Raw genomic sequence first — 27,638 nt, forward strand, 5'->3', positions numbered from 1 at the left:
ACTGACAAATAAGTTGCTGCAGAACTCCATCTTTGCAGTTTTTGTTAGTTGTTGAACCAGGCTTAAGTTTTCCTGCCAGTAGAAGCACATGCCTGGCTACGTGCAAAATCCCCGGCCTTCTGCAGTGCTGGAGATGTCTCCTACCTTTTTTTTTCTTTCCTCCTGCTATTTTTCTTAAACTCAGATGCACACTTTAAAATTCAGATTAAAACCCAGTCTTCTTCTCTTTTCCCTCGCAATGTCAGCTCTCAGAGGAGGAGAAGATCCAGCGTTACAGCATCCTCTCGGAGCTGTACGAGCGCATCGGTTTTCACCGGAAATCGGCCTTTTTCAAGCGCATCGCGGCCATGCAGTGTGCAGCCCCCAGCATCCCCGAGCCCGGCTGGAGGGCCTGCTACAAACTCCTGCTGGAGACTCTCCCTGGGTACAGCTTGTCACTGGATCCTCAGGATTTCAGCAAAGGTAGGTGCTTCTGGGAAAGTGTGGGTCACCGTAGTAGGACACCCAACTGGCTTCCTGTAACTGATTTCCTGGAGAGATTTTTGATGTTTCAAACCAAAATTATTTGCTAGTCTGAAGCTAACTGCAGCAGTTGTTTAACACTGTACTTTCACTTTTTCTTAGTGTTTTTTCAATACTCTTGTGCAGGGCTAAGAGTTGGACTCAGTGGTCCTGATGGGTCCCTTCCAACTCAGCATATTCTGTGATTCTGTAATAATTTCAGATTTCGTGGGGCACTGCTGAATGTGGTGCTGTGTTCCTCTGTTTTCAGCAAGTAATTATGTTTTATTTATGAAAACTTGATTTCTAATGTTTTTCAGAAATGTCTTTGTTTTGATTGTGCACTTCTCAGTACAAAAAAAAAAAGGGTCATATTTTAATTTGGAATATTTTTTCAATTAAAGTGCCTCCAACTTTTGTATCAGAAATTGTATTTCCTTTGCTATTTGTTGCTGTTTGATCTTATAATGAAAGAAAAAAGATTCTTTTACATATTTTTGTATATAGACACACATACATACGTATAATTTCACCTGTGTGTGTAGGGTCAAATATGTCACATTTTCCCACAAATTAGATCAGAGACAGCTAATATGGTGCTTGGGAACTCCTTTTGAGTAAACCTTTCCATGTAACCCAAAACCTTGCATTCTGAAATGATATGTGAGAGAAGGTAGAAAATGCCAAGTAGACTAGATGGAAAGACAAAAAGAGTCTAGGAAGAGGGAATGTTCTGGGAAAATTGTGCTGAGGCCTGGGATGGGAGTGTGTTGGGAGAAGAGGCTGTAAAAGTTCTGTAAGAAATGATGATTAAAAAAGGCAAAAAAAATGACAAGATTGGTGTTTATCTTTCATTTTTACCTCACCTTTAAGTTGTGTTTAAGTGCTCTGTCTGATTTTTACCCCAAGAATGGCTCTTTTAGAGGCACATGGAAGGATCACTGTAAACGTTAGGAGCTACTTGATAGAAAGCACATTTCACACATGGAAAATAATGAGAGTCTTGTGTGCAAAATATAAACTCTCTAGGTTTGGTTGCAGTAAATATTCCTGGAGCAATTTGCCAAATGCTGAAGGGTGAAATTAGAAGGAAGGCTGTTGAGAAGTTTGTGAAGTATTCCACATCTTGGAATATTTGTTATTTAAAAATTACTGCTCTTACTTACTACTAAAAGCAGGTTAAGTTTCATGAGGAGTGCTGCATATAACAGTTTTAAAGGAAAAGTTACATTATGATGATCTATTTATTGTAACCACAGATAATTTGCAAATAGAAAATAATTCATAGTTTGAAACTTAATTTTTAAAGACTGAAAATCAGGATATGTGCATTGTGTTCTAAAGTTTTATTGCTTTTTACTGACTTTTATTGGCCAGGAAAACATTTAGAGGAAATATCTCTTTCTTCATCTTTAAAGAGAATTAAAAATTACTTGTTTTTTTTCCCACGAGGATATGTGGTAATAGGACAAGGGGGAATGGCTTCAAACTGACAGAGAGTAGGTTTAGATTAAATATGAGGAAGAAATTCTTCCCTGGGAGGGTGGTGAGGCCCTGGAACAGTTGCCCAGAGAAGCTGTGGATGCCTCATCCTTGGAATCATTCAAGGCCAGGTTGGACAGGGCTTGGAGCAACCTGGTCTAGTGGAAGGTGTCCCTGCCCATGGCAGGGCTGTTGGAACGAGATGATCTTGAAAGTCCCTTCCAACCCAAACCATTCTGTAATTTTATGATTTCAATAAAAATTAGGTGTCTGTATGAAGTGAATTTCTTGCCCAGAGAATTTAAAAAAAATATAGAACTTCTCAGGTTTTATGTATCATTTGGTTTTTCCTTAATGGGAAACGTTAATTTCATTTTCTGAATTTTAATGGTACATTTATTAGTTGATAGACAAGCCTGTAAAGCAAAAATTGATTTCCTGTTTAGCTATTCAGGCAAACTCAAAAGATCCTAATTTTTGTTTCTAGTATGAGATTTGGATTTTGTAGTTACTGATTCTGTTGGGTAATTGTTTTAAGTGTCATAAAATTACTGCTTAGTATATGAAGAAAACCGAAATCAATGTGTTTGTGATGACTTCTGGCTTTAAAAAGTATTAAATCCATGTTTCCTTGCCAGGCACTCACAGAGGGTGGGCTGCAGTGCAGATGCGTTTGCTCCATGAGCTGGTCTACGCTTCCAGAAGGATGGGCAATCCTGCCCTGTGTGTCAGGCATCTGTCCTTCCTCCTCCAGACCATGCTGGATTTCCTTTCTGACCAAGGTATGACTTTCAAAAGAAGGAGATATTTGCACTTCCTTCTGTCTACAGTCAGGTAATGTGACTGTTTTGAAATTTATCTAATTTGAGCAGTAACGGAGAGCGTGGAACTCGGGCAATTCTGTGTGTGCCTGAGGTGGGTTGTTGATGGGAATCAATCAACAGAGAGTTGGAACAAGATGATCTTTAAGGTCCCTTCCAGCCCAGATCATTCTGTGTTTCTAACCTGTAGAAGCTGAATGTGATGGACTTCAGTTAAACAGTTTCTAACCAGGACAGTGAGCTTAAGTTTCTCTAAGTTTCTTTAATTTTTTTATGAGTTCAGCAGTAAGTTTTAATGGGATTTAATAAATTTTTCACTGGAATGAATGTGTCTGTGGATGACGTTCAGAGACGGGAACGATGCGTGTGAAGACCCTTTTGTGGGGAAAGGGCCGTGCAGCATTTACAGAATCACCTGGCAAAGCCCAAAGTGACAACTGTTGTGTTTGTATTATGTTTCTTAGGAAAAAATATTTCAGACTGACTTGTTTATCAGCCAGCTTAATGAGACTAATGAGCTTAATGAGTACTGAAAGGTTTTAAAAAAAATTTTTGCTTCTCAGTAAACCAGGTAAGAAATGCATTTTTTCCAGCTATTCCCTTGTGTACCATAAAAAGGATGAAAGTGAAAAAATGTAGGGATTTTTTTTTTCTTTTCTTTTCTCCTTTAGTTATGGCTAAATATCTCTCCTTGGTGACTCCTGCAGCAAAAAACTTTAGGTATTTGCCTGCCTAATTCCCTCTTTTTGATGACTCAAATCGGTAGTGGAAGAAGGAGAAGAACTGAAAAACTAGAATGAATGATCTTTTTGTCTGTAGATCTTATTTGCTGTCAAAAGGTCCTTAAATTTTCCAGTATTTGTAGTTGATATGTGTGGAAAGTTTGGCTGGAAACAAGGTTTTAAGCTCTTCCACTCTGCATGATATTGCTAATTCTTAGTCCTAAAAAGGTTTGAAATCTTCAAGAGAAGCAGCTCATGTGTTTCTTGCCTTCAGACAATGTATGTCTGAGTAAAGCATCCAATTCCATGAGACCTGATATTTCTGGCTTGTCATTTTATTTGTAATTCTTCTGAGATTGGTATTGTGTGATCATAGAATCATTAAGGCTGCAAAAGACCTCCAAGGTCATCAAGTCCAACCTGATGTTGTGCAAGGATTTGATTTAGCATAGAAACTTACTTTAAATTTATAGGGTTTTTTTAAAAAATATCCGAATGTTAGGGAAAAAATAAACCAACAAACCCCATTTAATCTTGGATTATAGTTGTTACGACCCGCCCCAGGAAAAGGGGAAGGGGGGTAACTCAGGTTTTTATCAATAATTCCCTTGGGGTGGATTAAAGTGAAACGACACTAAATAATCAGTGTCTGAAAACAAAGTTTATTTTAACAATCTTGTATCAACAAGCATGCTAACAGTTTGGGTGTTGTCATAGAACAATGCAGCACTAGGATAACTTTCCGGGGTGGGGAGAAACTGTTTAGGGGAGAGAAAAACCAGGATGAGAGTAAGGGAAGAGAGAAGCTGAGAGCATAAAAGAAATGGACACAGTCACCGCCCACTGGATCCAGCGATGCTTGAGAGCGATGGTTTCCAGTGATGCTTGAGAGCGATGGTCTTGATTCGCAGGCGGTGGGGGAGAAGGAGAACCCAAATTCTCAAAGTCACCAGTCAGTTTATATACCCTCAGCATGCTTTTGCACCTCCCTGGCATGAAGAGTTGCTTGCNGGGGGGGGAGAAACTGTTTAGGGGAGAGAAAAACCAGGATGAGAGTAAGGGAAGAGAGAAGCTGAGAGTATATATATAAAAGAAATGGACACAGTCACCGCTCACTGGATCCAGCGATGCTTGAGAGCGATGGTTTCCAGTGATGCTTGAGAGCGATGGTCTTGATTCGCAGGCAGTGGGGGAGAAGGAGAACCCAAATTCTCAAAGTCACCAGTGAGTTTATATACCCTCGGCATGCTTTTGCACCTCCCTGGCATGAAGAGTTGCTTGCCTTTTAGGGCTTAGCCCCTCTGAGGCAACTTCTTGCCTTTTTAGGGCTTAGTCCACCTGAGGCATCTTCTAGGTCTGTGCTGAGTCTTTTGTGTCTCGCCTGGTTCTCCCCTTTCAAGATTAGCAGAGGGAGGGACCTGATTGCTCATCAGATGTATCAATAGTCAAAAGCCTGCAAGCTCAGCTCAGTACTTCACACCTTCAGCACTGGAGGGAGGGAGGGGCCCGACTGCTCATCAGAGGTATCATGCAGGTCAAAAGCCTGCAAAAAGTCTCTTAGAATGCATAAATCATTAACCATTTCAGTCTCTGACAGTAGTAAAGGACAGAAGCAAGACTACTGGATACATGGGATCATGTTATTACTCTGAACTGTTTCCCTTAGCTGTTAAAAAGGTTTTGTAATCAGTATTCTCTAATAATCACATGACTGAAATGTCCAGATTTTCTTATCCAATTGAAGGTTTAATAAGAAACAGAAATAATCCAGTGGCATTGGAGTTCAAGAATGCTACGATTTTACTGTTTTTCTGGGCTGCATAGAAAGCAGCCAAGTTACCAGTTACTAGGTGGAGGAAGACTCACTCTTCTGAAAATTAGGTTTTTACTTGAATGTGTTGTTTCTTAAATAAACTTCATATTTTTAAAGCTTGTTATTAATAATACACTAAATCCTATGCTTGTATTTAAAGTTTGGGTAGTTTGCAGATCATCTTTAAAAATAGAATAAACAGAAGTAAAAAGTCTTAAACTGAGAGGAAGTTACCAGCTAAACATTTCCAGTGGCAGTGCAACTCGATCTTCTAACCATTTTTCTCTCAAGATTGGCTGCTTCTAGACACAGAAGAGGAATATTTTCTAGTTCAGTTGAATTTGGATTACTGGGACTTCAGAAAACAGAAAAAAAATGATTTATTCTTCAAGTAGAAATTCAGCAGATGAGATTTAGTTGTTACAATGTAATCTAGATCGGTTAGTTAGAAGCTCTTGCTTCTATTCACGGGACATAAATGAATAGTCAAAACTGGTTCGTGTTTAAAACAAAATTTAATGTTTTAATTGAATGACACTTATTTTAAAATACAACTTTTGCCTGTGTTTACTTGAATTTACTTGAATCTGCAACCATGCAACCTGACAAATCTAAATAAAAAGTATCATCAAGTAAATGAGAGATGTCATCACTGTTTTAACAACATGGAAGTTAAGAATCTCGTTTAAAATAAAGCTATTTAGTTACATAAATATGTAAAATGCAATATTCTGCTCAGCAAAAAGAGGTACCAAATTCTACATTAAACCTCTGATCTCAAGCCATTATGTTTTAATGTTAACATTTCCCTTGAGAATCACTTTCTTTAAATAAGAATTAAAATGTGCAATTGCAAAGTTGCTTGCTATTAAATCTGTCTTTTGCATAATGCTTTTTGAAACAAGACTGTGTGTGCAGCTCAGTGAATTTGAGTTGGGTAAGGTCAGATACTGGGGGAAAACTCCAATATTTTACTGTGGGTCTTTCCTGATAATTTTCATCCTGCTTAAAGGGACCGTGGTTTGTGTTGTGTGCAAATGATTCTGAGTTGACTCATCTATTTGGGCCTCTCTAACCACAGAACTGTTTGGAAAGAGCTGCTAAGGAAATGTGACTGTCCACACAGAAACCACTCACAGGGAGCACGTCCCTCACCCTGCCAGCTCACATTCTTCCAGACATTCAGCAGTTTTCCAGCTGTCATTCCTGCTTCTAGTGGCAAAGATCTTGGTGTGCTGAGGCAACCAGGCATAGCATGGATGAGACTAGGAATGCTGCATTCTTTTTTTTTTTTTGTGGGCTAGTTCAGTTCATTGAAGATCCTCAAAGTTTGGCTGTTTTATTATCTGTGAAATAGCGTGCACTTTCCAGTGCTTCTCAGTGTAGCTCTGCTAAGATCTCGAGATCCTTGTGCTTGAGTTCTTTCCAGCCTTCTAGTGAGGTGACAGCCTTCACATCTGAGATCTCTGCTGCTCTGTCTGTCGTGTACTTAATTAATTCAACTACTGACTCTATAATGAGTCTTCATTAAACATGAAGAAATAATTTTTCACCTGTTGACCAGAGCTCTTGGATGTCTTTATTCTTGAGTTGACAGTAGGTGATGGAGAGAACTGTACTTCCTGGAATACCCTAGTGTGCCTTGCCATCCTTCCTGTGTGTGGTTGATTCTTGTATAATTGGACCCTACTTTAGTTCCAGCTGCATCCTCTGTAACCAGACTTTAGGGGGGAGGTTGGTTCCCTAAGCAGTTTGGCCGGGCTTTGGGATTGTGGAAGCTAAAATGAAGGTGCACATTGACCTTGTGACACCAGTTTTACCTGTTTACCCTGGACAGTCAACAGGCAAAGGTGGCAAGATAAATGCAATGTTCCATGTTTTTTTTCTTCTCTCCATCGTGGTTGTTGGTTTTGGAAGCAGCCAACATGACTGACTGAGCTCTCTTGGGACCCTTTAGGTGCTTCTCCACCCAACTGGGTTGTCAGCACAGGTACCATTACACTGTTAGCAAGGTTTTTGGTATCTCAAAATGTCTTTTCCGCTGAATCAAGTTCCCCAGATGAACAGGAAGACTCTCTTTAGAAACGGAACCACATTGGCTGTGTGAAGAACGACTGTGTGGCCTCTCATGTATGTGCATGTTCACCTTTCAGCACCAGAAGGACACAGAATAGTGGATATCATGTAACCCGGAATCCCTGTGATGATCTTTGCCTTTAGCCTTTACAGCAGCAGCAGTGACCAAAAATAAATAGGCCACATTCCGCAGCCATGACCACAACACGCCTGTCAGGTTGGCAGGTCAGATAAACTTGTTCCGGTTTTTCTGATCTGGTTTTTGGTAGCTCACCAAACATAACACTTTGAACAATTTTAGCTTATTTATCTTTCTACTGGTGTCATAAAGAAATTTGTTTTAGCCCTAGCAAGCCAAAAATAATATCCTGGGCTTCATTACAAATACCCCTGTGACAGAGGCACGTCTTTCCCAGAGTGGATACTCATCACCCCGGCCACAGTCACTGATTCTGCTGAAAGACATGAAATCTTTAGTGAAAGACTTTGTACAGGAAATACCCTGGAGTGGCTGAGAGAATTCCTTGGGCAGGAGTTTTTATGGTTTATATCAGACAGCAACTGCCTGGCATGGCTGCACTTGCTCAGTGGATGATAAAAACACAGCTCTATGAAAGAAAAAGGGTCGTGTTCCTTTCAAAGGTTTTGAGTTGAATTTTAAGAAATATTCTTAGTTTTCTAAATTTCATTGCTGTGGTTCCACACTCCATGGTGGCAGGATTCTATCCCTACTGCAGTACTGACTATTCCTACTGGCACTTCAAAATCCTAGAACATGTTGATCCATGCCATGCAAACCCCAGAGGTTTTTAGGTTTTGCTCCAGGCTGTTTTCTCATGAAGACAATTGCTCAGCTTCCAGAAGATACTTGTTCTCAGCCTGTACTGAGATCATTGTAACTAACAGAGAATTTCTGCCAAAATTTCTGCTGAGTGCTGTTTCAGTTCCCCTCATCCTCTAGATGAGTTGGGATGGACTTGTCAAGTGTTGGCTGGGCAGACCCCCTTGATGCCTTGACAGCTTGGATTTGTTTGTGACTGAGGGACTTCACACCAGTGATCTGAGAGCTCTTCCAGAACCTTTTCATCCTCCTTCCCAGTTTGCTGTGCTCAGGTCAGGGCCGATGTGTCAACTGCCAGGATGAGGTCGTGCCTGTTACAAAGAAGTGATGAGCTTGATCCAAGAAAAAAACCCTAAACCTTCTTTATCTTCAGAAATGATGGTGAACCTGGTTTGGTGATGTCAGACATGGAGTCTTACAACTCCTTAAATATGCCTTTCGATCTCACAGTTTGAGAGGGGAAACTGCAGTATTTTAGATGGTTTTATTTATAGAACAGATTGCATATGCATTCACTTGGTGTTATTTAAATTTCAAATTGCTGTGTAGAAATAAGGAAATACTTGAAATAAGGAAGAATATTAAACTGTGCTCATGCAAATTGACAGATAGACCAAAAGCCACTGTGGAAATGCCGTTAAGTATAACCCTTTGTAACCCTCCTGCCAAGAAGCAGTTAAGGATCAGACTCAGTTTCTGAGGACCTTTGCCTAAAACATGGTCTTGAATGTCCATGCAAACCTGGGATAATGAAGTGAAGCTGCACAGGCAGTTGGTGAGTTATAGTTCCTCCCAGGGATTTGACTTAATGGCATTTCATTGGAAAAGGGGATAAGAATAGCCCGTGAGCCTATAAATAACTGCTGCTACTCTGGAGCATGGAGTGATTTAAAACCACCTCTTGTTCTGAGGGACTACTGGAGCAACTTGTGACTGTTCACCTGGCCATCTCCTGTTCTCTTATTTATCTGCTGTGACTTTCTAATTTACCTCTGTTTAGACGCTGTACCACAAGTTCTTGAGACATTCAGCTCATCATTTTAGTTGGAGCTGGTTGCTCACCATTTTTCCCCTCAGTTTGCCATTTCTCCTGCCTGTTCCCATAGTGCTGCCCCTATTTTTTTTCTCCTGTGCTTCATATTTAGGTTGGAGGAAACAAGTATTAAAGTATTAAAGACATAAGCCCAGAAAAGATTTTGGGGTGTAACTTGCTGAACTCCTGAAAAGGAATAACTTCACATAGAAGCAGGGAGCCTGCCAGGACTGAAAGATAATTGAGGGATAGGAAGAGACACTTTGTATCAGAAAATTTGGATCAAGGTTTTCTTTTTAAGGAGAGAAGATTCCGAGGCTGGTCCTGCCTCTACAGAGAATAAATCCATTCTATTATTTCAAAGTGTAATTAGGAATGGTTTATGATGGGGAAGTGATCTGAACTGTAAAATGAGTAGTAATAAATTTCAGGTAACAGATAAGGTTAAAAGAGCTAAAAGAATTTTAATTTTAAATGCCTGAACTACAAACTACTGCAACTACAAAGTTGCAGTTAATGGATTCCTTAAATTATTTTCATTCTCATTTTAAAATTACAGATGGCAAATGCATCCCTGCATATTTTTAAGAGTTCAGAGAGGGATAGAAATTCTTCTAGCTAGGTGTTTGTGTCCTAGTTATCCTGATGATCCTGGCTATCCCAGTGATTCTCTTGAGAGGATTCATCATCCCTTTACGTGTATGTGTCTGTCTCAGTACTGACTAAGATATCTGACCCTGGTCATCAGTGCTTCTCTTGAAGTGAGGTAAACCAAATTCTATCCTTGAACCCCTCTGGAGTTAAGTAAATTTGGCCTCTGTACTGGGTACGTTATAAGAAACTCCAGTAAATAATAATAGGTGTATAATTGTGATAGTTGTGATCTAATGGGAAGCAGTTGGAACATCTTTGAAGCATGACTTATTTCCAAGGAATGCATTTAGGTAAGTGTGATTTAGTTAATACAATGTTCCTGAGCTATAAGAAAACCCCAAAACTGAACAACACCTTTTGGTACATTGATTAATTAATGATTGGAAGAGGTGGAAAGAAGCAATAAGTGAATGAGATTAGGGTGTGGAGGAAGGAGTTTCTTAGTCATGTGCTCAGCAATACCAAGACCATCTCTGTATTATCAGCAGTGTTTTCAGCACAGTTCCACAGCACAGCCCCATCCCAGCCACTGTGAGGAAAATGAACTCTACCTCAGCCCAAACCAGCCACTTGGCAAAACAGTTGCAAACTTTTAGGGAACTGGCAAAAATGACAGTATCACAATTCCTTTCTGAACCAGGGTTGTTTAGAAGAGTTTCTAGAGTAGAATTGATTGTTATAATGTTTTTTGAGAGTGGAAAATAAGAGATCCTGTATTGGAAACCTACTCGTAGAAAGTCTGCTGGTGCTGTCACAGATGATCCCCCACAGTGTGTGCAATGTACCCACAAACTGCTTTGCTCTGTAGCTTCTCTTTTGTGCCTTTAACTTAGTGCATATTAAACTGCATTTAAATTAGGGCAGCATTTCACCTAGATGCCTCCATATTGTGTAAATTAATTTTTAGAAAGGTGAAAGTTAGTGATTTCGAGGGCTGAGAAGAATGAAGCTTTAATCAGACTGAGCAGAGAATATATGCAAATTAAAACTTGATGTAAACTTCTGAGTTGAAGAGAGATTTACTTGACTGGCACTAATGAACTGGTTTTAATGCTCTGCATTGGATTTTAGTGGAAAAAGTACCTGCAAGTTGATTTTGCCCAACCAATAAACCTTTCAAAAAGGAGCTACTCTGGTTGGTTCTTATAATATTCAAATTAATGATTTCAGGATGGAGACTGAAATCTTCAATGTAATTACCAGAGAATATTTATAGCAGCTTGGGAGGTTCTTAGCCATTAGTTTGAAATATTTTATGGCTTCAGCATAGTGCCATATCTTATCTGTGCACATATATATAAAAAAGTGTATATGTGTATGTGTGTGTGTATATATATAAAAATGTAATTGAACAGACCTGTCACCTCGTGTGTTTGATGTATAGCAGTGGCAGTGTGTGGTGTAAGAATGAATATATTAAAAAAGCTCGAATGTAAATGCTTTCTGACACATTGGAATAACAGACTTTGGAGAGTGTACATTAAGTAGGAGGAAGCTCCTTAGAAGTAATTTCATTCTTCTTATTCATCGTGGTACCATGACTTTTGCTGCTTTTCATCTAGTTCTGTGTTTTCTTCAGTTGTGTGCTATCAAGCTTCAGCACAGTTGTGTGTTCTTGCTCCCTGAAGTTGTTTATCTGCAACACTATTTCCTGTTTTTTTTAGCTCCCCCCTTTAAAAATCTCTCTCTGGAATTTGTGTTTTCTAGACACAAGCTGACTTTAATAACCTTGCTCAAGCTGCTTTATTAAGAAGGTGTAATTTATTTTCATGAAATACATGTCTTTTAGAGTGTGGGGTTTTTTTTGAAGTGCAATAAATAAATGAAATGGAGGAAACTAACAATGGGGTTAAAAAATTTAAATTCATGTGCATAGCACCAAATAGGGAAACCAGCAATTTTTTAAGTCATATGTAATATGAAAGAAAAAATAATATACTGTAAGTGAAATGTTTAGCATTACAGACAAACCTGAAAGTCTTTCACACGTGATTTACCTTTGCTTAGATTTGTGTGTTGATGAGGTGCAGACAAAGCCTTCAGCCAATACCATACCCAGATTTGTAGGTAAAACAGCAGATCACTCATTACAGTAAAATAGTGCATTTCTTTATGACAGAAATTTCCTATTGATTTGTTTAAAGTCACTCCTGAGCAAAAGGAGTTTTCTGAGCTTTAGGTCGAAATTCCTGTTGTCACGTAGATACCTCTGGTCTCAAAGGATACTAATTTGGTTGATTGAGGGAAAAGATCCAAGACACGTTGGCAAAGTTTTTATTTTAGAAAACAAAAGGTTCCTTTGGGGAAGTTGTACTTTAATTGGCAGTATGAAGACATGAAGCTGTATTTTTAAGAGCTAATGTTTTTGTACCAAAAGAAGCTGTTTTAGGAGGTGCTGTATTACTAAAATTCAAATACATTTTTACAACACTTAACAGAGTCAATACTGATCTCTGTAGCCTAAATCCAAAGGAAGGCACTGGAGTCAAGGCTGCTATTGAAAGTGGCACTTTATATGGAAAATAAATATCCATGTTTACAAGAGGATCATCCAGGTAGTTTGATGACCTCCCCATGTGATGTCTGTTGAGTATGACTGGATGTGCTAAATAAAAATGAGCAAGGTAGGAGTGATACTGAAGAGATATTTTTCCAGAAGGATGGGAAAACTCAACTGTTTGTTACGATAGAGAATGGACGTGTTTTTGTTTTAAGTTTTCAGGCAGTTTTCTAGGTTTTTAAACAATTGAACTGCCCTTTTCTCAAGCCAGAATCTCTTTGTGGAGGCATTGAAACTTTGAATCATGGTAAACCTCTCTGGCCAAATTCCTGTGACTTTGCAGAGCAATACTGTGGGGAAAATGCTGTTCTTGCCATCTTCTGTCTCTGCTTCTTCCACCCAAAATACAAAATCAGATGTACTTAGCAGTTATGCCATTCTATCTGGGAATTTTTACAAAACCTGCCTTGCTTACAAGCAGCTTTGCAGCAGTCCTTAACTTTTTTTATTGATACAGAAGTTATCTATGCCTAATTTGCATTGTAAAGGTAGATCTGCTGGTATTTCTTAACATGAAAAAATGCTTAATGTTGTTCAGTGGTTTATATACTGATTTTATATATACAAAATACATTTTTTTAGTATTGAACATATACAAACATCTGAAGTTCCCCGAGATGGTGGAGAACTAGATACTGAAATTTTAATGGTGTGTTTCTGAACTCTGATTTCAGCTGTGTCAAATTTTCATGAGATTTTAGCTAAAAATATTTTTGTACAAACTGGCTGGGACTTCATGTGTACACATTTTATGTAATTATTAAAAATCTTGTAATAGAAGATCATGGTGTGTTTAGTCAGTCTCTTCCCCTTCTTTTTGTGGAAGCAGAAAACATTCTGCTTCTAACACAGTTATTTTTATTTGCGTTAAAAATAAATCTTCTTCCTGCAAAGTTAGTAGTAAACTATTAACTTATTTTTTCAAAGAGGAGCTGTTGTGCAATTCAGCTAATAACTGAATCCTTTGTGTGGGTGGAGTCACTTTCTTTGATCCAGCTCATGATAGTCTGTTCATGACAATGGGTCTGGCTTTCTGGATAGCACAAATTAATTATTTTCTTGTGATTTCTGCTCTTTTCCATGTGAAACAGTGAATTTTGTTAGTCTCTGTTGTATTTATTTAGAGACTTATTTTGCTTGATTTCTTAAAGAGGTGGGATTCATATTCTACCAGTGCCTTTCTGGTTTTCCCCATAAGAATAGCTTTGGAGTCTGTGAGAACACACACACTTGTTGCAGGAGACAATGTTGGGATGAATATCCAGGATTCCTTTCCTTGCTTACAAAGCAGCTTGTTCAAGTATCCGATCTTTAAGTTTGTTTACTTGCTCCATGTATTTTTCAGGAAAATATTAGAGGTGCTGTCTGTTTACCAAAACAGTAGAAAATGCCATCACCCAACACCTATTGGAGTTAATGGGATGGAAAACCAGGTGGTGCTGCCTGCCCAGGAGAGGAGCTGCTCTCTTCTGCTGAATTGCACAGCTGAAATGCTGCACTGGCAGAATTGCACAGCTGAAATGCTGCATTAGTGTGTTGATGGGGCAAGTGTTGCTGAGGTGCTCCTCTCCCAGCGTTGGCCTGCCTGTGGTAGTGAAGGGATGCACTGAGGGTACAAACAGGGTGCTCACGGCCCAGAACTAGAGCTGAGGCACTGCCTGGCACATCCTGCAGTCTGGTGATTCTCTGCAAGGTAAAAAGTCTGTAGTGGTTGCTGTCTATGAATATTCAGTTTCTAATTCAGCTTTTATGGGGGTCCTAACACATTTTGTGGTCTTTTTGAAATTCTTTAGTTTAAGGAATACACTGTGTCGCGATGGCACGGTGAGGCTGGAGATTCCCCTGGAAGCAGACATGGAATTTTTTTTGTTCTCTAGTTGTAACAGGGCTCACCAAACATTTTTTGTTTTTCTGCATGTGTGTGAAGGAAATATCACAGAATGGTTTGGGTTGGAAGGGACCTTAAAGATCATATCACTCCAACCCCCCTGCCATGGGCAGGGAGACCTTCCACTAGACCAGGTTGTTCACAGCCCCATCCAACCTGGCCTTGAACATTTCCAGAGATGGAATATCTACAACTTCTCTGGGCAACTTGTGCCAGTGCCTCACCACCCTCCCAGGGAAGAATTTCTTCCTAATATCTATCTAAAACTACTCTCAGTTTGAAGCCATTCCCCCTTGTCCTATCACTCCACACTCTTGTAAAAAGTCCTACTCTTGTAGGCTCCCTTCAGGTACTGGAAGGCCATAGCTATGTTTCTGGGTGCAGAAACTACTGTTTCTCTTGTTCTTTCTGTTGTCAGACCGACTTTTCTGTCTTTTTATGTGCTACTAGTAATTTATTAAGATGTTTGCATCTCTGTCCTGAGGCAGTTGGGTCTGGACCTGGCTGCTGCAGGAGCTGTCCTTGGACTTCTCCTTTTTGGCCATTATTTGCTGTTTTCAAGAGAGAAGGAAAAGCTCAGCCAGCACAAAGCACTCTGGGTACAGGGTTTTTTGTTAAAATGTTCATTCTGGGCTTATCACCGGGGGAAACTGAAGTCAGAAGGCTTTTAGCCATTTGTTTTCTGACTTCCTTTTTCAACATTTTAGCAAGTCGCATAAGGAAATGAAATTGTCTTCCAATGTGATTGGCATCTCAGACATAAAATTGTCCCTTTCTTCATTCCCATTCCACCCGGGTGTAGGTTGTTCTGCAAGGGACACAGTGACTTGATCAAAACAACATCAACCAATTGTTTGCCAGAGAACAAATGCTGCGTTTTTACTACTTGCCTTAGTTTTCAATGGGTAGTGACTGAGCCCATGTACAGATACTTTAAATTTCTTCAAATATTAAATAGCTGAAATAAGAGAGTTACAGCAATTGTGTTCTTCTGATTTGCTCTGTTGTCTGCCAAGACATGAAATGCTGTTTGTGTGATACTGTTAAATCACACAAACTGAAGTGCCTAAAAATGTTAGTCTATAACTGATCTCCTCTCCTCTCCTGGTCTGATTTTTCAATGGCTCCATTATTGTGAAATATTGTTCCTCATGACTGCTAAATGAGCAGAAAGTCTTTGCTTTTTGATGTTTCAGTCACGAATGGTTTCTAACTGTGCACCTGAAGCTTTCAGATTTTTGTGTTGCCGTATTAGAAGAAGGTTTGAATCAGCTTTTAGACAAACCCAGTGCTCATTGTGGTGATGGGAAACAGTTAAGCAATGAAATCCTAAGAATATGGGTGGACTTGCAAAATTGTCAGTTGTCAGAAGCAGTCAAAACCAATTTGATGTGAAATGAGGGAACTGAACTACGAAGTTATGCTGAACAAACTGCAGTATGTGCTCTGGTGCCACTCCTGACTGTGGCTTTGTTCAGCTTTGTTTGGTTTACAGCCATTCTGTGATCCTGATCTTTCAGTGAGTCTGGAGAGAAACTGGAGGGGAAAAAACCCCCATGAACGCAGTTATTGCAGATGAAAACATAACCCATCACTTCTCACTCAATAAATGAGTCTCTGATACCTGCACAAGAGTATCCAGTGGCGTTCCCAGCTGCAGGACAGGCTTTTAAAGCTGTTGAGGTGAATTCACAGGTCACAGGATCAAGTGGTGATTGCTTTCCTGCTGACCTGTAGAAGCATGAAGACCCCAGGTGGGTAAAGACCTCCAAAAGCAGCTGTTTTCTCTGTCTTCTTTGTAAAGAGAAAGATAAGTACCAGTGGTGTTTCAGTCACAGAAATCTTCTAAACTCTGGGTCAGGAAGGAGGCCGAGGAGTTGAATGGATCCTCCCAGGAGGTCTGTGAGATTTCTGATGGTTTCAGAATATGGTGACAGGCAGGCAAAAGCTGGGAGAATTCAGACCTGTTTGAGACCACCAGTCTGTAACAGGTTTTTGGCAACTATTAGGCCACAGAGGTCAGGGAGCCGAGGTGCTCAGTCAAGGGAGGAGGCTCCAGCATTTGCTTTCAGAGGCAGCTCTTGGGCAGGATCAGGCAGTTCTTTCTCTTTTGCATCGAGAACACTTCTTAGTATGTAGATTCCTACAGCATCTCAGCTGAGATGTGGTGCTAAGGGAAAGGCATAGAGGGCCAGCAGCTCATTTAAGACTATTCCATACCACGTCAGCAGAGAAAAATGGCTTCGTTTAGCCTTGTCTTCATGGAAAGCTTGCCGAGCTACTGCCGTGGAAAAAAAATGCCCCTCAGAAATCTATAAACAAATCCTTTTTGCAAGTGGCAGCCGGCCTTCTGTGAGTGTTTCACACTAGGAAGTGAAAGCCAATTCTCCAGAATTACAGAATATCCAGTTTCAAGCAGAATTAAGCACATGCTGTAGTGTTGTCTTCATCATTTTTGGTAGCTGTGAAGATTTCTGTCTCGGTGGATTCTGTTTGCACAATGTGCCCTTGCTCACATGACATGGCAAATAACCTGAAATTTCTATGAAAATACTCAGTCTTGAACCACTACAATTCCTTGCCTGAGCACATGTGGATGTCTAATAATGTGTTTTTGGGAGTATTTCCTGTAGGAAATGAAAATGTGAAGAGTGGCTCAAGAGACAGTTCAGTGAAACAGAGACACAAGCAAAGCAGTTTGTCAGTTATGTGGCATTAATTCTGTAGTGAAGGGCACTACAGTCAATGTTTATTTGCTTTGAAAGAGTGTTTACTCCTGGCAGTAGAAGCTCACAAACTAAGCTGGATTGATGTGGGCAGCACAGACATTGCTGGATGTTTGGGGCTTTCAAGACCCAAGTTGGTGTTTTGGGCAGATTTCTGTGTTTTTGGCCTGGTTACAAGATTTGTTTCTCTCACATTTTTCTCACTCCTCCCTTTCACAGCTGCTATGCAGCATTTTTTACCCTTTCTTAAATATGTTATCAGGGACATGCCACCAACATAACTGATGGGCCCAGCTTTGGCCAGCAGCAGCTCCTTTTTGGATTTGACTGGATCTGGCTCTCTCCTGGAGCTACTCCTTGTCTCTTCTCCCAGAGGCCACACCTACAGCATCCCTTGCAACCAAAATCTTGCTGCATAACCCAATACACCTGTCAAAGCAGTTTTTTTGGAAAGCAGTATTTGCTATCACCCTTCCCTTTTCTATTTTATCATTGAGTATTTTGATCTTTGAAGTATTTTCTAGAAACAGTTGGGTTATTGAATAGTTATTTTTGTTGGTAGCACATATATGGAGCAGTCCGGTGTAGTGGAAGGTGCCTCTGCCCATGGCAGGATAGTTGGAACTAGATGGTCTTCAAGGTCCTTTCCCACCCAAACACTCTTGATTCTATGAATGTTCACTGTGCTTTAAAACAATACAGGTATAAGACTTTTCATCTGTCTCATTCTTCTCTCTAAACACACTCTCAGGCTTATTTCTGTTTGCAGATTCCCATTTTGTCAGAGAAATGGGGAATCATAGAATCACAGAATGGGACCTTGAAGACCATCTAGTTCCGACTGTCCTGCCATAGGCAGGGACACCTTCCATAGTTTATTTGAATGCTCTTGTATTTTTAAGCAAAACCAAAGAAAAATTTTCTAGCAGTTGTTATGATTTAGTAGCATAATAGAGTACAATTATTTTGAGAATTAGGTAGTTTTCACACAAGGTAACATAAAAAATAATTTGTTTCTCTTCTTTGTCTTTGATAGTATTTCATCTGATGTTTCAGAGCAGGGCTTGTTCCCATACAATGCTATTATTAATAACCTTAACATGCGTGAGGCCAAATGTGTTGGATGTGTAGATTTATGAGATAAATTGTAGAAACTTCTATTTTGACAATAAAAAACCTAAAAAAGTAGGTATAGGCTGGCATTTGGAAAATTCTGAGAAAGCTAGAAAACTCTTTTGCTTAGAGGTCACTTAATTATATTTGATCCATCTGTTGAGGCTTCTGGAACAAAGCTCCAACTGCTGTATGAAAAACTTAGTTGGCATGCCATTAGAGTTATTTTGTGTAAATACAAAACAAATCTGCAAATAAAACTTAAACTTATAACTTCTTAAATTTTTGATACATGTGGGTTTGAAATTGTTTTGTAATTTTATTTTCTAGAAAAGAAAGATGTAACACAGAGCTTGGAAAGCTATACAGCAAAATGCCCTGGAACAATGGAAGTCATCACTCTTCCAGATGGTCTGAAGTTACCTCCTGTTCCCTTCACCAAATTGCCCATTGTGAGGTAAGACTCCAAAATACAATCTTTAGCTTTTCCATGGCACCTGTCAAATTTTAAAGGATACTGGAAGGATATAGTTTTCTCAATTTATGCACATTGATCACAATAACATGGAAAAACGTCGAAATGTCAAATTGTTTTGCGAAGATCTTAAGCAAAAATAGAGCCTTTGAGCAGAAAATACTTTGTGGCCTTTAGCTGCAGAAAGAGAGAGGTTTTGCTTTTTTTAAAACTGTCAGTCAAGAGTTTCTGATACAATTGGAGGAAAGTATTTTGTAACTGCAGCTGAGATTTAGGTTGAATTCCTGATCACTTCGATACTGAGGGTCCGTGAGCTGGATGTTGTCTCCATTCATGGAGTTGGAACTCAGCTGGAACTGATGCCTTTTGTAGCTCTTCCTTTCCAGATGCTGCGTTTTCCAGCTGGCACCTTCACTATTGTAAATCTCAGTTCCTATTTGTGCCCACGTGCCCAGGCACATCACACAGTCAGCCCAATGAATAGGAACTTGTTTAGATTAAAGCCCAGCATGAGGCATTAGAGAGAGTCAGAGAGAGAAAGCAGCCACTGGGCATCAATAATAGAAGACTAAAAGAAAATCTTTCCCTTCTGAAGGAAAGATAATTGCTATTCAGAAAAAAAAATGGTAGAAGTTACTGAAATAGTTCTCAGAAATTTCAGTTTGCAGTGGGATGTCATCAAACATTTCACGAAGCAAGAGTTCCGGTATCACAAAGGGATAACACAGTATATAACCAAAGAATGAAAATTTTACTTATTTTTAGATTACTTTTAATCTCTAGAATTACTTTTTTTTTATTCTGTGTCCATTTTTCATGATACAACTGGTTTTACTATGTTCCCTCTAACTTCAGTTTTTGTTTCCACTTTGACAGAAGAAGGAGACCTTCCCTAACTCTTGTAGTGCATTTCAGGTGACGGGTCTGTTCACACTGACGCTTTGTTGTGTGGGAGGTGCAGATTTGGCTGTGTGTGGTCAGATGGAATTGTATGTGGAATCAGGACAGTCACTGTTTCCAGTGGTGTCCTGGAAACTGTTTTGTCTCCTGATTGGACCAAGTACGAAGTTGCAGCCGGTATCAACTTCTTGACTGGAAAACATGGAACGTGAACATACAATCCCAAAAGCTTAACTGTTAAGACCAAAACTTCACCCAGAAGCTTCTTCACCCAGAGGGTGATCGGGCACTGAACAGGCTCCCCAGAGAAGGGGTCACAGCACCAAGACTGACAGAGTTCAAGGAGCATTTAGACAACGCTCTCAGGCACATGGTGGGATTCTTGGGGTGGTCCTGTGCAGGGCCAGGAGTTGGACTGGATGATCCTTGTGAGCCCCTTCCAACTCAGAATATTTTATGATTCTGTGATTGAAAGCTATGTATTACAGTGGGAAATTTAGTTGACTGCTTTATCAGCTGACCTTGAGGTTGATTAGTTTCACAAAAAATCTACAGATAGAACTAAACTAGTGACATTTGACTGCTGGCTCACGTTTGCAGTCAAGACACATAGGTGGTCACGTCCAGGTTTCTCTAACCTAATTTAGGTACCTGCTTCAGGATGAGTCAAATTGCAAGTGTGTGTGGACTGTGTTGACTCATTTTGCATTGGCCTCAGAGATGTCCAGCGATGAGTTCAGGTCACTGTGTCTGTGGGTTAGATGAGTTGCCTGCTAAATACACTCTGAAGGCAGGTTCCCACCTAAGTACATGAAAGAGGCCTCTATTTCTTCTGAAAGTTTATAGAAACAAAATTTATGCAAATGTTATCCTGGCCTCTTTCTTTTTTTTTTTTTTTTTGGAAACAAAAATTAAATAGTATTAAAAACTGGAAGCTAATTAAGCAAACTTCTAGGAATCCTTTCTAGTACTTGAGTTATGTGACTGTAGAGAGAAGTTTGAGCAAAAGCTTCCACAAAAACTTCTTGAAGGCAAAATACTTTGAGAGCAAGAGTGCTGTCAGCTTCTCAGTGCCTCTCGCAGGTCTCTGCTCTAGCAATAACCTTATTCCATGGTAAAAAACCAAAACTACCTTCCTTAATCTGACTGGGGATGGTATCTGGGCTGTGAAACAGCTGCAGAAGGTCTCTGATGAATCTGACCCTTAATTTGTGCTGAAGCAGCAGTGTTGTGTTTGTCTGTGACGTTTTAAACCCTGAGTTAGTTTCAAGTTTTTGGTTTTTGCTTAACTTTTAAACCTTGCAGGAGGTGGATTGTGCTCTGTATTCCATAGTACTTTCCTATTCTTCTCCATGCTGAATAGTGAAGAAAATTCAGCTCTGGAAGATATGGGAAATGCTGATCAAATCCTTCTTTGTAGGAGTTGTGCATTTACAATCACAGAACCAGGGAGTTGTTAAGATTGGAGACGACCTTTAAGATCATCAAGTGCAACGGTCAAACCACCACCACCACTATGTTCACCCTTAAACCGTGTCCTCAAATGCCACATCCACATGGTTTTTAAACACTTCCAGGGATGGTGTTTCCACCACTTCCCTGGGCAGCCTGTTCCAATGTTTGACAGCCCTTTCCCTGAAGAAAAGTTTTCTACTGTCCAGTGTAAACCTCCCCTGGCACAACCTGAGGCCATTTCCTCTTATCCTGTTGCTCGTTACCTGGAAGAAGAGACCAGTTGAAACTTTGGCAACAGATTCCCAAGACTTCAATGGGAAGGGCTTTGTCTCACTTGAAATGTTTTGTATGCTGAGAGAATGGGACAAACACATTATAATTATTTGTTATTCCTAGGCCTGGCTTTAGGCAGTTCCTCACCACCCAGGTGCTTCATTTACACTGTCAGCTTGTGCTGACCTGGCTGTGCTTGGAATGCTGGGAGTATTTTCTACTCTTTTGCCATGGGAAACCCAATATCAACATTGTTTAGCATCGACATTATTGAACAGTCAAGAACTACTGTTTGTGCTCGTCTCCTCCTCCCCCTTCTTCTTGTCTTCTGAAAGTTCTATAAAAGCCATAGTGATTAAAATTCATACTCCGGTAAAGCATGAGTTGTGTTTGGATATGAAACCTCTGGTTACACCTCACACAGCAGATCTGGTGTGTGGCAGAGCTGTCCAGCCAGTTGGGAACCAGCTGTGCTGCAGGGCTGCAGAGCTCTTTGAGCTAAACTGTGCTAATGTTCGTGACATAAATTATAAATGTGTGGAAATGTGATTTTGATCAATGTTGAATAACCTCAGCAAATGATTCAATCCGTGCTAGAGTCCTCTAGAAACACCCGTTTGCTGATGGTGATGACTTTTATTTACTGTTGGCATTTCATGGTCTGTGAGTTTTTAATCCATTTAATGTGGGGCGCTTCTTTTGGATGCAGATTTCTTATCAAAATACCGTCAGACATTGAAATGCCACAGTGAAATTTGGACGTAGTGGCACTGTTACCTTTTCTTCCCTGTACTTAAAAAGCAATAGAAGAGATTTGGCTTTTTTATATTCCATTACTCATGTTAATTATGAAATCATCATCTAGTATTTTCTCAGATAAAAAATAGAAGAATTTATGGTCTTTCTGTTCTACTAGGTGCACTGTTCCCATTTTCGTAACTTACCTGTGCTAAAGCTAATTTTCTTACTAATATACTTAGGAGCAGAAAGAAAGAATTTTCTTCCTTTTCACCACTGGTGTTTTTAATTGTCCTTATATACTTTTCTTACTACTTTAAATTTACTCAGTGCCCCTTTCCCCCCTTTAATAAAGTGTTTTTTATTTTTAATTATTTTCCTCTCACCTCTAAGCAAGGTTGTTTTTAATCAACATTTTCCAAATATGAGGTTTTGTGTCTTCTGGGTAGATAGTGATATTAGTTGATAATTCTTAATTGTCACTCATTTGCATTCAGTTGGGCCAGGCCAGGGGACATGACAGGGGACATACACTTTTCACACAAAGGAATTAGATAAAACCTGTGAGGGTACATCTGTCTAATATGTGGTTGAAAAACATTCTTTCCACTGTCATGCACTAATGTAAAGCAGGTTATCCACCAGTATTTTTATAATAATTGCGGAGAAGCCAAAGCACTTCTCTCTGTTTAAAAAATAAAACTTTTTATAAGCACTTTACAAAATTTAATTTTTTTTCCTCAAATAGTATAATTCATGTTTTTACTTTAGGCTGCATTCTAATTTTTAGCAAAATTCTGTCAGAAGAGGTTTTAAAATATGGAATATGAAGGATCTGTCATAGTTCCTCTTTATTCCTCAGTCTCGTGGTCTGTGATTTTACATTTGATTGTGATGCTGACACTAAGTATCACCAGCACATAATACATGGATGTGATTTATTCCTTGTTCCAAAATACTTTTAGTGTTATCCAGTAATTCCTTATCAAGTGTTTTAGATCACTGAGATAACATGTCTGTGTAGTGTTACTCTTACAACTTCATTATTTTTCAGCAGAAACACATTATCTTGGTTTCTTATGTGTACTTTCTATTGGTGTGATACTGATATATCTGTTCTTTATTATGCTGAGTTCCTGACTCGAAGTAATTAGATGTCTTACAGGCTTTTATAAAACTGTTGCTTTTACTGAATATCCACCAATTTATTACTTGTTCTTCTGCCAAAAATTTAGTCTTTAATTTCCCCTCAGCATTGCAAGACCAGTGATTTCCCTGCATGGTGTTGCAGGGAATTGGGTCTAACAGGGATATAGTCTAATAAATCATTTGTTTTCTGTCTATTTGTAATTGCTTTCTGGCTGTTCAGCAAACACATTCAAATTTCTGGAACATTTCCTTCCTTCCAGCAGCAACACTGCGTTTTCACTGTTTTAAAATCAGTTTTATTCACCTTGGAGAAGTTCTTTATTTGTATTATGCTGTACAATCTTGTCTGGATTCTCATTTGAGTTTAAGTTAAATACTTGGCTGCTTTTTGCACTGGGGTTGTGGTGTATCTGTTGTTCAGACTGAACTTGGAAATTAAGAGCTGAATTTCAAATCCCTGATCCTGGCTAGTTTTGGTTTCGTTTGTTTCTACAGAGGATGCTTTTCTCTGATTAAATGTTTTCTGGGAGCTTTCTGAAACTGTCTGAAGTTTCCTTGGTTTTTTTTTTTTTTTTCCCTTTTGTACTGTGGGTGTTTACTTCAAGTTTTCCATTTCGGGTATTTTAATCTCAGACTGACATTTCATATTTATCAGTTCGTTTTTTAACACAGCCATCTCTCATGAAATAGAATAAATAAAACAGTATGAAATTATTTTTACTCAACAGATCTGTGAAGCTCCTGAACCTCCCAACCAGTCTCCGACCTCACAAAATGAAGAGTTTACTTGGTCAGAATGTGTCAACCAAAAGCCCCTTCATATATTCTCCAATTATTGCACACAGTCGTGGGGAAGAACGAAATAAGAAAATAGGTGAGAATAATTGGCAGTATTTTCTCTTCTTTTTTAAATTAGAAAATTTTTTGTGGTGAAGGAGAGCGAACCTGAACACTGCTGTCTTGTATTTGAAATAATCAGCTTTTTTAGCCTAAAGTCCTGAAGGAGCAAAGCTTTGTTCTCTGGGGCACAGTTTCATATTCAAAAGAAGAATAAAGTCTCATAGATGATAACATTGATTTTCAGAAGAGATAAACTAGTTTTATTCCCTTCTCAAGCAAAAGAGAAATCAGGGAAAACTTAGTTCAGACACATTCTGCTTGGCAACTGCCACAGTTATCGGTGCCCTGAGCACTGTTGTGGTTTTCCTTTTTTCCTATTCTGATTTAATATCCTATTCTGCTTTAACTTAAACTCAGAGTGATGAGCTGTCTGATTAGTCATTTTTACTTAAGGACAGTTCAGCCAAAATAAAAAAACCATTATAAACCCTGTTTGGAATAGTAGTCATTTTCTGCTAGAGGATTATGTATTTTATTATAAAGCTTTTTAGTGCAGTACTTTTGCCGTTGGAAATAAATTAGAGGTTCATTTAAATCCTGGATTAGGTTGCAGATATTGGTAGTTCTTTTTGTTTCTTTGTGTATCACATGCAGGGTAATTGAAACAGGAAAAATTAGGATGTGCATTGGTGTGGATGGTTATCTGGCAGTTTGGATGGATGTGGCTCAGTGTGACTTTGCTGCAGCACTGCTTCAATTTCAGAAGATAAAGCATAAGAAATTAAAAAAAAAAGGAATAAGAAATAAGAATTAGGTAAAAGATAATTTTTAAAAATATACACATATGGGAACATCCTAAAGTGCTTCCTTGATTTCTCTTAATATTTTCTTGAAAGATTGATCACAATTTTTCCACATTTGATCTCTTATCTACACCTTGTCATGTTTTTTTCATTTAAATAAAACCCTATTCCCAGTCTTGTCAAATACTTGTATTCTCACTCCTTGATAGATACAAAAGGAAACTGCATTTTTTGATACAGTTCAAGTTAGGATTTGTTTCAGTGCTGTGTGTACTGTAGGAGATTTACATTTCTACAGTGAAATTTCTCCTTTTAGGTTTTTATTTAGCCCACAGAGATGTCTGAACTGCTGCTGATCCTGTAAAGCATTTGTCTTTTGAAGTATACACACAATGCAGTCACTGGTAAAAGCCTCTAATGTTTCAAAGTTTAGCAAACAAAAGAAAATACAAAATTAAATCAGATACTTCCTTTGAAAGAAGCTGAGAAATTTAATAAACTTTGAAACTAATGAGAATATTCTAATGACATGTATTTAACAATAATTAAAAACAACAATAACAAATGAACTGTTTTTCTTACATGGAGATATGTACACCATATTTTGGTTAAATTATTGTTTTACAGCAAAGGAAATCAAGTTCTGCTGACAAACCAAGGGGAAACAAAGCCATTTTAGGAAGTCTTGAAGTATTTTCTGCTTTCAACTTGATAAGCTTTTCAGATTGGAAACAATAAAGGGGATAGTTATATTCTGGTTAAATTGCTTTAATAGTACACTAGTTCCAAGAAATGAACCTACTGATTTTTGACATGAAGTGGTTTTTTGTTTTTGAGTGCTGATAGTCTAAAGCAGCAAGAATACATAATATAGTTCCATTAGTATATGTGGCAGTTAATGTCATACCTGTATTAGATGAAATAAATATAGCTCATTTTACCTTTCTTTTCAAAACCTTTTCACCCAAGAAAGCAATTCTGTGGCATTGCCGTGACGTCTTTTTCACAGGGTATTTCAGTCCCATCTTGAAAACCTCCAGCAATTTGGATTTCCCCATGTCCCTGGGGAGGTTGTTCCACTGCGTGATCGTTCCTGCTGAAAAAAACTAAATTTCTTTCAGTAAGAAAGTGAAACCTGTCTCAGTGCAACTGGTACTCATTGCCCTTGGTCTTCTTCCTGTGGCTTCTTGGGAGAAAAAATCCTGTGCTCTTTGTTGCAGCCCTTTAAGTACTGGAATACTATGATGAGATTCCTCCTGAGCCTTCTTTTCTCCAGGGAGAAGAGACCAAACTCCTTTAGTCTTTCCTCAGGCAGATTCTCCAGCCCTGTGATCATGTTCATGGCACTCCTTTGGATCCTCTCCAGTCTGTCTGTATCTTAAACTGTGGGGACCAGAACTGAACACAGCACCTCCAGCTGTGCCTGACAAGCACAGGCTAGAGTGCTATCTCTGTTAGTAATGAGTCTGTGAATGCAGCCCAGGATCTGATTTCATGGAATCATAGAATATCCTGAGCTGGAAGGGACCCACAAGTCCCATCAAGTCCAACTCCTGGCCCTACAAAGGACAATCCCAAGAATCCCACCATGTGCCTGAGAATGTTGTCCACACACTCCTTGAGCTCTGTCAGGCTTGGTGCTGTGACCCCTTCCCTGGGGAGCCTGTTCCAGTGCCCGCTCACCCTCTGGGTGAAAAACCTTCTCCTAATGTCCAACCCAAACCTCCCCTCACACAGCTTTGCCCTTGTTGCTGTAACGTGGCACTGCTGGCTCATGTTTGGTGGACCCCCAGGTCCCTTTGAGCAGGGCTGTTCCACAGCCAGACAGAGATCCCAGCCTGTCCTGGACTCTTTGCTTATGTCATCCCTGGGGCAGGACCTTGCACTTGTCACAGCTTTGGACACCAAACCCCTGCAAGTTTATCAGCTTAAAGCAAGACTGGCAAGTCAACCAATCTGCCAGTGAAGATTCTACTGCCTCTCCTAGGGTAGGTGGCTCTTGTCTCTCCCCAGTGGGCTGTGTTCAGGGGAGGATTTCCCATGACTGAAGCAACCACAGCCCTAGTGCCAACACCAGCCACGAAGCCAGGTATTGATCTGCAGGATATGTCAACTCCTGCCTGTATCCCTGTCTCTGCTGGCAAGGGAGTGGAGAAAGTCCCTTGCACACCTGTACCCTTCCCTTGCTCCTCCAAGGCTCTGAAGTCCTGCTTGGTGAGAATCTTGCTCATGGCTTTTGTCAGCTGCCAGGGTGTCATATCTGTTGCTGCTGCATGAAAAGGAGTACAGTGATGGCCTTCTCCTGTGGAACTCTCTCTCACACATCAGAGAGACCTTGCCACTCCTGCTCCAAGGTGCTGTTCATTTGCTGCTGGCACTCTTTGGTGGTTTCTGGAGGTCAGTGCCACGGGGCCATAGTTCTACTGCTTGCTAAGTCTCAAGTAAGGCTCTTTCTTGTTTTGTCTCCCCTTTCAGCACAGCTTCCCCTTCCCACAGCCTCAGATCCACTGAGAGGGGCAGCTCAGGGAGCCTTCAGCCCAGAGAGAGGGATCATACTGGTAAATGTTAATAAATGAGCCTCGAATCCTTCCTTTTTTGGAAGTAAAGACATTAAAGCATCAGGCAAATCAGTGGTTTGCATTTGCACTTAGGTGAAATCAAGAGTTTCCAACATGTTTTTCTGATTTTTCAGAATCCCTTTTTACATGATGGCATTGAAAACGTTTTCAGAAAAGACATTTCATGATGTGGTCATTGTTAGAATGTAGAGATTTA

At 39.6% G+C, this 27,638-nt stretch overlaps 1 protein-coding gene across 10 annotated transcripts in view; it reads left to right on the forward strand.

The window, feature by feature from the left end:
* Nucleotides 1-27,638, forward strand: part of TRAPPC9 (trafficking protein particle complex 9) — a 455,047-nt gene that overhangs the window by 25,110 nt on the left and 402,299 nt on the right. For all 10 annotated transcript variants that reach the window (XM_017818312.1, XM_017818321.1, XM_017818311.1 and 7 more), the window contains 4 exons: nt 246-462; nt 2,622-2,765; nt 18,561-18,687; nt 23,949-24,094. In XM_017818312.1, the coding sequence (XP_017673801.1) occupies nt 246-462; nt 2,622-2,765; nt 18,561-18,687; nt 23,949-24,094 (634 nt within the window). The remainder of the gene's footprint in view (nt 1-245; nt 463-2,621; nt 2,766-18,560; nt 18,688-23,948; nt 24,095-27,638) is intronic.

Source organism: Lepidothrix coronata, unplaced genomic scaffold (assembly GCF_001604755.1).
Source record: "Lepidothrix coronata isolate B3197 unplaced genomic scaffold, Lepidothrix_coronata-1.0 Scaffold67, whole genome shotgun sequence".
NCBI classification, from domain to species: Eukaryota; Metazoa; Chordata; class Aves; order Passeriformes; family Pipridae; genus Lepidothrix; species Lepidothrix coronata.